General features: G+C 44.6%; 1 protein-coding gene across 1 annotated transcript; it reads left to right on the top strand.

The window, feature by feature from the left end:
• The first annotated feature begins 1945 nt into the window (after nt 1-1945).
• Nucleotides 1946-5931, top strand: Gjd2 (gap junction protein delta 2). Its single transcript, XM_028767136.1, has 2 exons — nt 1946-2501; nt 3605-5931. The coding sequence occupies exons 1-2, from the start codon at nt 2431-2433 to the stop codon at nt 4497-4499; spliced, it is 966 nt and encodes a 321-aa protein (XP_028622969.1). The 5' UTR covers nt 1946-2430; the 3' UTR covers nt 4500-5931.
• Nucleotides 5932-11786: the final 5855 nt, after the last annotated feature.

Below are 11786 nucleotides of genomic sequence, written 5' to 3'. Positions count from 1 at the left end.
TCTCTCTTTCTTTCTTTCTTTTTTTTTTTGGTTTTTCGAGACAGGGTTTCTCTGTGTAGCCCTGGCTGTCCTGGGACTCACTCTGTAGACCAGGCTGGCCTCGAACTCAGAAATCCCCCTGCCTCTGCCTCCCAAGTGCTGGAATTAAAGTCGTGGGCCACCACTGCCCGGTGAAGCATATTTTCAAATAATAAACTGATGATTAACACGTCAGTCACAGACCAGTGATTGAAATTTGCATTAGACTCACTATCTATAAAGCTTTAGGAAGCCTTAAGCACAGTAATCGATTTTGAGTTGTACAGCATATTAGGGGACATTTGAAGATAGTTAAACAGATTGTTCTTGGTACTCTGTCATCCATTATCTCTCTATGATTCTCTACTCCAAAAATGTCTGCCATAGCTGGAACAAATATAGGGACTCAGGGGAGTGAGAGGAAGCCTGGGAGTGTGCATCACGCTTGAGATAAGGGAATCACCATCCCATCTGTTAACTAACTGCAAAGATCTCTTTCTGTCTCCACTCTTGTACAATTTTTTTTTCTGCAGAGAGTGAAACCACCCCCACTGTAACCATGACACTGTCTTTATATGATACTCATGTCTCCATTATTTTTAGTGAGACCCTTTACTACCTTCAGTGAAGAGCTTCGTCCTTGAGCTAGAAGTGTCAACCCCAAGAGACAATCTTGGGGCAATGGTCCTCTGGTACTCAAGCTTGTGTTCTGTCTCTAAGTATTATGCATGCAGAAGGGGATGTGTGGGGACTTTGAGCCACAAGATACCCAACCGACTCAGTTGTTCTAGAATCAAAAGCACATCCCGGTGTAGCCTATGTGTATGTTCCCTGTAGGTAATTAAGGCTGCATTATATTCCTAAGAGCGGCTAGCAACACTTTCACAGTCATATTTTTGAAAGGATGACAACACCTTACTCATTGTGCTTTTGGTACATTCATATGACACCTCCCAACTTTGGTGTCTCCTAAAATTGACCCTACGTTAATTAGCAGCCTGGTGTGATCGTCTCAATTTTCCTGGGACCAATTAAGTAGATGCTGTAGACGGAACTGACAACAAAATGTAAATTTTAAGACTGATTCTAGAATCTGTTCCTTGGGGGAGGGAGGAAAGCGAAGGCTGAATAAGGAGAGTGGGGGTGGGGTGAGATTGTGAGCTGCTGTTTCTGCTAGATAAACACTGGGTCTGGGTCCCCTTAAATCCAGGCTGGACAGCCGTGCTGACCTAACTAGTATCCCCTACTCCCATCAGTTACGTGCAAATGAAATCACGGCCTCCTAATCTGTGCTGGGCGAAATGAGAACGCAATACGGCCTCTCGCTCGCTGCTAGGCACCTGTTTGGTTGGTAAATACTTTGTACCCAGACCTTCCTGCTCAGAACACCTTCACACCTGCATTTAGGCGTCAGCCAGCAGGGAGTCTCATTAGGTATTCCGCACCTCAGCACCTGATCCACACACCGAAGTCGGGACCCTCTGCAGCACTCTCGCAGGCGGCTGTCCTCTCCCGGTAAGGGCTAAAAACTCCCTTCCCCCATCACCATTAGAAAAGGAATTTTAGTGGTATCTCAGAAGGCCCAAAGCTAAAGGTGAGGGACACACAGGGACAAGCTAAGCCATCTACTCGAGTCCATCCTCACTCACCAACGTGTCTGTTCTTCCTGCGGGAGGCCGGCGGCCAGGTGAGGTTACCTGGGCGCCTCAGAAGCCCCAAGGGGCGCTGCAGTCCTCCGTCTCCCCATCCCCGGCGCAGCGGGGGACTCCAGACCGTCTCCTCCCCCCCGCGGCGCGCGGCCGCGGCCCCTCGGGCTCCGACGCTCGGCGACAGCGGCACGCCGCGCTCTGCTCCCCTCCGCCGACCTGGCGTGACGCAGGCGGAGACTACTTAAGGGCGGATTAGAGGCGGTGGCCGCGGATTTCCCAGCCCCGCAGCCAGCTCTGCGCGCCGCAGCGCGGGAGCGCCAGGTGCCCGCTCCAGTGACAGGCGCTGGGGTCGGTGCGCGGACCCTCCCTCAGATCGCAAGATCGCGGGGACCGCGGCGCAGACACCGGTCTCCCGCGGGCAGGAGCTCGGCCACCTGCACGCTGCCACCCAGCCCCGCCCCTCGCCGGGAGACTGCGGGAGTCCACCTGACCCCCGGACGGCACCGAGGTGCTGTCCAGCTCTTCCGCACCGCGCCAGCAGCTCCATTGGTTGGGACGCACATAGATTGCTTCCCCCTACTCCCCTCTTTTAAGTGCAATAAAGGGGGAGGGCCTCGTGAATTTTTTTTTAAAACAATTTTTTTTGCTTCTTTAATTGGGGGCAATTCGCTCCCTGTCAGGAGGTGCGGCCCGGGGAGGGGCCAGGACCAAGAACGTGCCCGATACTGCCCAGTCTTTGTCTGCTGCCTCCGGATGCACAGCGATGGGGGAATGGACCATCTTGGAGAGGCTGCTGGAAGCCGCGGTGCAGCAGCACTCCACTATGATTGGGAGGTAAGGGCACCAAGCCAGCCGTCAGCGGCCCGTCGGGCGGCCCTTGGGGATACCTTCTTCTGTCTCTAAAGACCCCCAGACCCCTCCCCCCCAGCAAGCCCTCTGCCTCCTCCCCAACCTCTGTCCAAGAGCCAGTGTTGCCTGCATTAAGGGATTACCCGACGCCCAGTGACGCCCCCCTCCTCCAGTCACTCCTGACCAGCTCCCCCATACTTTCTCTATAAAGCACCACAGGGGGGAGGGGATTCACACTTCCCTCATCAGAAAAGGACTTGTGGACTCAGTCCTGGTACCCCCACTCTCCGGAGTCAGCGCCAATCTCCATCTGGTTCCCTAAATAGAATCTACAAGGAAGGCAGAATTGCATTTGGACAGAGAAGGGCAAGTGGGGAGATGGATTTGCACATCACAGCAGATGCACCATTCTTTAACAGATATTTATTAAGCTAGACCATGTTCTCTGTTAAAACTTAGTGTCAGAGAGCCACACACATAGCTGTCTTCTTCTTGTGAACATATCTATATGTATATATTTATATACACATACATGTATATGGATGTTTATTCATATTTATAGCTACCTGGAGCTACCTATTTGTTTGTAGACATGTGAATTTTGTATTCATAACTGTTTCTATAGAGAATTAAGTTCTACATGTTGAGACTAGGACATACACATCTAAAGATTAATACTCACCCTAGGTATAGACCTTCAAACACAATTCCTCTATGAAGGATTCTGCATGCATTTGCCAGAGTTAAGGTGTGTTTAGAGTCTCTAGACGTTCTTTACATAGAGCTGAAATATATATATATATATATAACAAAAGGAAATATATGCTACAAAAGGGGCATAAACATTGTATGAAATTGTGTAGATGTGAGATCCTTGTAATATGAAATATTCCAAGCTTACCAGCACCAAGCAGAAAAGGAAGAGATGAAAATTGTTTTCTAGGCTCTCAGTTCAGTACCACTCAAGAGTGGACAGCTCCCCTGTTCAAGGACTGGTAAGCCCTGAAACAGAAAGCAAAGAACAGGGACTTTCCATCAATGACTTAGCCTATGAGAACCTTTCTCCCCCCTCCTCTTCCTCTGCTCAGGATCCTGTTGACTGTGGTGGTGATCTTCCGGATACTCATTGTGGCCATTGTAGGGGAGACGGTGTACGATGATGAGCAGACCATGTTTGTGTGCAACACCCTGCAGCCCGGCTGTAACCAGGCCTGCTATGACCGCGCCTTTCCCATCTCCCATATACGTTACTGGGTCTTCCAGATCATAATGGTGTGCACCCCCAGTCTCTGTTTCATCACCTATTCTGTGCACCAATCCGCCAAGCAGAGAGAACGCCGGTACTCTACTGTCTTCCTAGCCCTGGACAGAGACCCTTCTGAATCTATAGGGGGACCTGGAGGAACTGGGGGTGGGGGCAGTGGAGGGAGCAAACGAGAAGATAAGAAGTTGCAAAATGCCATTGTCAATGGGGTGCTGCAGAACACAGAGACCACCAGTAAGGAGACAGAACCAGATTGCTTAGAGGTTAAAGAGCTAACTCCACATCCATCTGGGCTGCGCACAGCAGCAAGGTCCAAGCTCCGAAGACAGGAAGGTATCTCCCGCTTCTACATCATCCAAGTGGTGTTTCGAAATGCTCTGGAGATTGGATTTTTGGTGGGCCAGTACTTTCTATATGGCTTCAGTGTCCCAGGGTTGTATGAATGCAACCGCTACCCCTGCATCAAGGAGGTAGAATGTTATGTGTCTAGACCTACCGAGAAGACGGTCTTTCTGGTGTTCATGTTTGCTGTGAGCGGCATTTGTGTGGTGCTCAATCTGGCTGAACTTAACCATCTGGGATGGCGGAAGATCAAATTGGCTGTCCGGGGAGCCCAGGCCAAGAGGAAGTCAGTCTATGAGATACGTAACAAAGACCTGCCTCGAGTCAGTGTTCCCAATTTTGGCAGGACTCAGTCCAGTGACTCTGCCTATGTGTGAAAGAGCAGGTTTGAGGAAGGCCTGCTGGGTGCAAGTAGCCCCAAGGCAGATGATGTCTAGAGGGTGTACAGGTTTGCCTTCATTTGCCTGATGCTCACTGTGAAGGTCTAGGATACAGATAATAAGAGGTCTTCATCAACAAAGAGGCGAGGTAGAACTGTCATCACATGCCACACCATCAGTTCTACAGAGACCATTGGGTAGAGTGACAAGATAACTAAGCTGGACATCCTTGGGCCTTCTTCTTTAATGGCCCTTCCTGCTCCTGATAATAGTGAACTGGCGTAGCTGCCAAGCAAGAATTAGCTCTGCTGAGCTCCGTATTCTGGTGAATGGCATGAGTCAAACACTCATTGATATAAAATTTGTGACCCATCTCAGCACATACCTTTATCCTGGGCTGCAGAAAAAAAAATCCTGGAGGATATTTCTCCCCCTTCAGCATGCCCCTTTCCCTCAAACCCAGGATAGCATGCCAGCTTTTCTTTTTCCCTTGATCTGGCCTTACATTAGCCCTAACACAGTTTATCTGCAAGCTAGAGGGAATTATGTGGGGTGCTTTTTGGAGACTGGCCAGGGCAGAGGTTTGCAGTAGAGCCCCCTATGACTGGATCTTAGTCATTAAAAAAAAACCTTAGGAATGTCTCAATATTTCCAATTTTTTAAAACTCAAATTGCACTGGTGCTGTTTATTAGGGGTGGGGGATGGGAGGGAGGGAATTTCAACAACACTTCTGTGAGATGGTCATTTCACTGTTGAGCATGTGTTTATGAGCTTTGGGATATTTCTGCCTTCTAGATTATGGACTGTGGATAGAATTAAAATATGTGGGGTTTTGTTTTGTTTTTGTTGTTGCTGTTGTTGTTGTTGAAATGGAGGCTATCTACTCAAGCCACAGAATTTCTAACTGGTAGATCTTACTATAATTTCTTACCTAATTTTGTGCTACACAGCTGCACATCATTTTGCCATGGTTTGAACTTACCTGTGTGCTCACACCAGAGACCTTAATCAGCCCATATCAATCCCAACTTATTATATCATCAGTTATTTTTTGAAACACACACACATGCACACAATCACTGGCTTAACAAACCTGGAAGTAAATATTATTGGTTAAGATGTGTTTATGGATATTTATTTGAGACATATACCAAAGGTTCAAAAACCTGTTGTTTGGACTGAGACAATTTTCCTCTCGTTGCTCTTATTGATTTAAGTGCCATACTCCACCTTTCCCACCCACTGTGCATTTAGCTGAAGCACTAGGCAAGAGTAGCATTCAGATAATGTGTTTTTATGGAAGCCCTCTATTTCCTTTGAATTCTTCTTATTGTTATGGGTTTTTTTTTGATTTAGATATGGATGTGGTATGTTATACAACTGAGGATTTGTTTAAAATAAAGTTCTTGCCTTTTTTTTGTAAACTGGGAAGAGTCTGCATTTTTCTATTTTGATTGGAGTTCTATTTGTTTAAATGGATGTTCAAAAATGTTATACTGGACAGACATTTGGTCCAGGAAGTAAACAATAGATGACACATATCTGAAGATGAATAACAAAGTCCAATTAGCTTTGGGCAGATGGAAAGAAGCTGTCAACTTTGACAAATGTTTAAATGTGAATGGTGAGGTGTTCAAGTGGTATTTCCTAACTTCTTTCTTACTTTAACTTGATGTTTCTCTGCCTGTGTAAGTATATTTTGGGGGCAAAAATGTCAATAATACTGGGCCATGGTAACTCTGTTTAGGAGTGGTTTTTTTTTTCTCTCTTTCTCACCATGGATTCTCACAATTGGTAGGCATGCTGTTCAACCTGGTATCTAACAAGAGGTCAAAAGGCATTCTCTACACTGTCTACTAGAATTTCTCTAGTGATGATAATTTCTCTTGTCCATGCTGTCTAACCTGGGAACAATTAGCTACATGTGGCTACTGAAATCTTAAAGTGTGGCTACTGCAACTGAAGAACAGAAGCTCAAATCTGACTTAACATTGATTGACTTAAATAGCTGTAATAGTTTACCTGCTAAAGTATCACACAGTTCTAGATTTTTTCCTCAGCCATTTTCGTTGCATCTTTCAATGGGAATGGATCTTCTGCTTATACTTCATAAGACCTTTCTAGCCATATCATTTTATCATTTCTCATATACATGTGGTCCAATTTCTGTAGACCAATGTTCTTACTCTGTTCTTTAACTTTATACATGTTCTAATCTTAATGAGCTCTTGGTTTGAATGACAGGAACCAGTGTAGACTTTCCTGGGTGGTTGTTTTTCCAACACAATGGTCACACCTTTTAACTATGACCACGTAAATGCCAATTTTAGAATGAAAATGTGTCTATTTCAATCTATAGGTTTCCATCTGCAGCATAAATAAGCGGTTGAAGATGGTTATCCTTGAGTAAAGAAACAGATTCTCCTCTGCCTTGTGTTTGGTAAGCTAAAAATGTTTCAAGACACCTCCCAGAGCTGAAGGAAGAGTGTCGCTTGAGCTCTCTTAGCATATGCTTGGGTGTGAAAGAAATGGGAATCTGTGTGGAAAACAAGGTCTGTTGTATTTATGCCTTGATGTAGGATTAGAACAGGAATGTTTCCTGATAGAAATGCATCCTTCATTGATGAGCCTCATCTATTGCAGTTTTTTGATGTTTCTAAACACCTGCAAGCGACAAGATGATTAACCCATGTGTAGGTCACAGAGAAGAAAGCATCCTCTCCATATACGGTCACACCTCTCAGAATGTCTTGTTTTCTGTCAAATGAAGACATTTACATGGATGGGTTAATGGTTCACATAGCCATGTGATGGATGCAACCTTAATATCTATTTTGTGAGAGGATGCTACTGATATATTTTACATTTCTGAGCTTTTTGGTAAGCTTTAAGCCTTTCGATCCATGTAGAAGTATATGTGTGTTCACCTATGTGTGTGTGTGTGTACACATTGGTGTGGCAGTGGGCAACAGCTTAACTGTGTTTAAAAGTTTGGCAAGTAGCTTGGAGGGACTAAACCACATAGTCTGTGGAAAAAATAACTGAAAGTACAGAATTTGTCATTTGTAGGTCCTCAAACATCACAACAGCTCCGTTCTATGTACTCTGTGACCTCTGGACACAGAGAAGGGCAGGTCTACAAGCAATACTCAGAACAGTGTGCTCCTTGAAAAATGGGAAGACCCTGGAGGATAGAAATACTTTGGACACTATTTGTGTTTATTTTACTTTATATTTTATTAACAACTTTAGTTTGTCTAGTTTAGTATGCTAGGGCTGAGATAATAGTTACATAGATAGGAGAAATCATTTTCTCTTGGTTCTAGCAGCTGAAGTGCACAACCAAGGTGTTGGCAGGTTGGTATTTTCTGAGGTCTCTTCATGGGGGCTGCCACCACACTGTGCACGTGGTCTTTGTTTGTAAGATAACATCTATAAAGTTTTCTGTGTTCAAATTCCTCTTTATATGAGAACACTGCCAGACTCGGTTTGGGCTTCATTTTTAATTTTCCTTTTCTTAGAGATGGGTGGCCAAGATGGGGTCTTATTCTGTAGCCTAGCTGGTCTTGAACTTCCCCAAATCCTCCTGACATTGTCTCACATATGCTAAAGGTACAGGTCACCAGAGCTAACCCTTTCCTTTAAATTAATTACACAGTTAGAGGACTTATCTCCAAATATAGCAACATTCTGATATACTGGTATCAGGGCTTCTAAATAGTAATTTGGGAGGACACAGTAAGGATTTTTACATCTTTAGATGTCCTCATAGTTAGGGGAACTCTAGAAATATATCCATAAAAGATGACACTTTGAGAATAAGAACAAAATATGTTCACTGAATGGAACATGAGAACAATGGGTATATATAAGGCTATCCTGGGGCAACCACATTGTGTAGATGTTGCACTGAAGACACTAAGCATCAAGGGGCTCCTGTGGGAGGGCCAGGAAGCTTGAAGATAAAAGGATAACACTATTAATGTTAGCCCTTGAGGTCTATGAAAAAGCATCTTTTCAAACAGAAAGATGAAACATTTAGTCAGTAGTAACGGGAAATAGTAGTAAAGCATAGTAATTCCTTTGCCTTGATCCATACCAAATTTCTAAACTGTTTGCTGCTACAAGCTAAGAATCACCACTGTTGTTTATTATTCTTCTCTTAGTGATGAGGACTGGTGAGCCAGAAACATTAGCAGAAGGTCATAAGAATCAATTACATAGAGAAGAAGAAGGGAAGTGTGAGGTTCTCATGTCATACCTTACACTCAATGTATCTGGAGTTCATGATGAGAAGCTATAGATGGCTGGCCGGAGGTCTCAAGGCCTTTAGAGCAGAAATGGCACCAGTTAAGATTTCCATGGAACATAAAGTTCTGAGCAGGGTTACAGCCCAATGTGGACAGAGGAGGAGGGTGGTGTTAGGAAGCCAAGGGAGATGGGAGTCAAAGGACAAGTGTTTGCAGTAGCATAACATTCTACTGAGCATTTATATATAGATGAGAGGGTTTTAAGTAGCACTAAATGAACACTCAGAATCATCTATTACTAGATTTGGTATCAAACTATAACTTAACACAAACTTCCTTAGACTCTTTCAGATCTTGGGAGGTTGGGTAAAAATAGCAGCAGCAAAAACCAAAGATCTGTCCCATCTAAGACAATGCCTGGCACATCAGCCTTGTGCCAAACAGATCTTGTTGAACCAAGCCTAAATGAGGCTAAAATGATGCCAGTGCTTTGTTCAACTTTGGGACTTTAAGAACAGTACCAAGAAGCTTTGATGTAACACCAGAGATGACCACTGACCTGCTAAGGGCCAGACACAGTGCTCAGCCAGGCCATTGCCCCAAGTCTCTGGCACCTATAAGGAGCAACATACAGGCAGTAGGCCTGTGATTCTTGCTGATTCCAACTACAAACAACTCCACATACCAGTGTGTTCAATGTCATAAGTAATGTACCATCACATGTAAGCATGCTCCTGGCACTCTCACTTTCAGCTTCTCTTGACCTGCTCAGGTGACTTAGCAATAGAAAGTCATTCAATTTAGTTCAGGAATATGTTGAGCACACACTGGTCTGTCATACTCTGGATGGTGTCATGATAAATACAGAGAAGGGCATGCTGTTCTCTACTCCTTACAAGGTCTGTGGTCACTTTGAGGGGAGCAGATGGCCTCAAACACCAGAACATTATCTGTGGTTGTCACGTTTCAAAGCTTGGACTTTAAAAAAGATTGTGTATCTGCGTCATTCGTGTGCATGTGTGCGTGTGCATGCGTGCATGTGTGTATGTGTGTGTTTGTGTGTGTGTGTATGTGTGTACATGTGTGTATGTATGTGTTTCTGTGTATGTGTGTGTGTGGTATATATATGTGTAGAGTTGGGAAATGGAGATGGTGGGGAACAGAAAAGCTTCAATCAACAAGGCATAAGAAAACCTCACTAAGAATTTGTTTGTTTTTACTTCTTGGTCTTTTGTTGTTTTGTTTTGTTTTGTTTTGTTTTGTTTTTGTCAAGATGATGAGACTGTCTCAAGGCTCCTAGCTAGTATCAGCTTCCATTCCATGGGTGGCAAATGCTGCCATCCATCTCTAGGGAAAGTATTTATGTCAACCCATCATAGTTTAGTGGGCAGCTGCTGGGTACTTGCTCCCTCCTCTGTGGACGGCCAGCTTGACCTGGTATAGAACAGAGTCTGAGAGCCAGTGTTAGTTACCTAGGTACATATGCTGATGCTGGGTAAATCCCTGGAAGCTGTGACCAGCAACAGGTTTTCCGAGGATAACCAGCCTGGGTGTTAGTTAGGGTCTGTAGCAGAGATAAGACCTGGAGGCTTGGTATAGACTCAGAGCAGGTAGAAAAGATCCAGACAGTTTAACTCTTTCCATTCTCAGGGTCAGTGAAAGGAGCTGTGCAGAACATTTGGGGTGATAGGATATCTGGGACTGGAGTCCTGGAGCCAGGAGCAAGACTGGAGAGGCATAAGCTTATACTGCAGAGCTCAGAAACTGCAGCGTTTGGGGAAAAGCCATGCTAGACTGCAATAGAAGTATTTCACTATCAAGGGGTTTGGAAGGTCTACTCCAAAGAGAGAAGTTAGTGAGCCATACACATATGACTTCTGGCTGAGGAAGATGTGGAGAACTAAGGATCTGTATTTTCCCTGGGGTTCTTAAAAGGAAGTGAGAAGTGAGGAGTCTGGAACAAGCAGACAGTGTTACACATGGGGTAAGGGAAGGCATGAGAATTAGAGTAGACAATGTGAGGAGACATCTTTCAACAATGCCTCTCACTGCTGTTTTGAGCTGTGTCAGGTCCCCAGGCATCAGCCACACTGTCCCATCTGACTATGCTGAGGCTCATTGCACCATCGCAGAATCAGCTTTGATTTGGAAAACACATTTCAATCTCAACAGTAAGGGATTGGAGCAAATATCCAGGGTGATGGTTGGGGATTTGGCAGCATGGCCCCATTAACATTAGTGGGAGTTAGTCAGCTAAATCCCAGACATGGAACAGAATCCTGTATTTATTCTTCATGATGACCTTTCTGATGTAAATTGGTACAATATTTCAGAACCACTTAGACCGATTAAGCTTTGTAGAATCTACCTCTCCTAAAAAGGAAAATCTTTCTGGAAATTGCTGCTTTGTGCACTGAAATGTTTGTGTTTGTGAGCAACTGTGGCCAATAGGAACATATGGGTACCTAAATATAGAATTGGTGAGTTTGGAAACCTCTGAGACATTGGATCTAGGGAGATTTCTGTTGTACCTGCCTCCAGGTGGAGGGCCAACAATTCTGAAAGTTACGACTTTCTCCAAAGAACATCTTCCTTCTTGTACAATTTTGTATTTTCTTCTCTCCTTATTTTTTGTTTTCTTAATGACAGTGAAAGCAATCCCCAGTGACTTCTTAAATGAAAGCTGGCTGGTTGGAAAAGTCTCCTGAGGATCAGCAGTGACAAGCAGATGTACATATACTATGATTCAGGTTCCATCGCCACAGCACTGACCCTGCTCAACCCTCAGCTACAGGCCAGGATGGAGAGTGCTTGTAATGATTAGACTCATTTTCTAGATGAAGAACTTAAGACATCTAGATGTCCTCCCCACCCACCACGTCATACAGCTAATGTATGACCATGGTTAGTTAGATTCATGCTCACCAATCTGATGCTAAGGCCACGGTTTAACATTTCTTTCTCTCTTTCTTTCTTTCTCTCTCTCTCTTTCTTTCTTTCTCTCTCTCTTTCTCTCTCTCTCTCTCTCTCTCT

This window comes from Grammomys surdaster, unplaced genomic scaffold (assembly GCF_004785775.1).
Source record: "Grammomys surdaster isolate TR1022 unplaced genomic scaffold, NIH_TR_1.0 170, whole genome shotgun sequence".
Lineage (NCBI taxonomy): Eukaryota > Metazoa > Chordata > Mammalia > Rodentia > Muridae > Grammomys > Grammomys surdaster.
This window is presented reverse-complemented; position numbering and strand designations above follow the sequence as displayed.

Bases quoted from the DNA above. Each gene is read 5' to 3' on its own strand.
- Gjd2 (XM_028767136.1), top strand. From the start codon at position 2,431: ATGGGGGAATGGACCATCTTGGAGAGGCTGCTGGAAGCCGCGGTGCAG. The intron at 2,502-3,604 runs GTAAGGGCACCA...TCCTCTGCTCAG, and splicing joins CACTCCACTATGATTGGGAG to GATCCTGTTGACTGTGGTGG.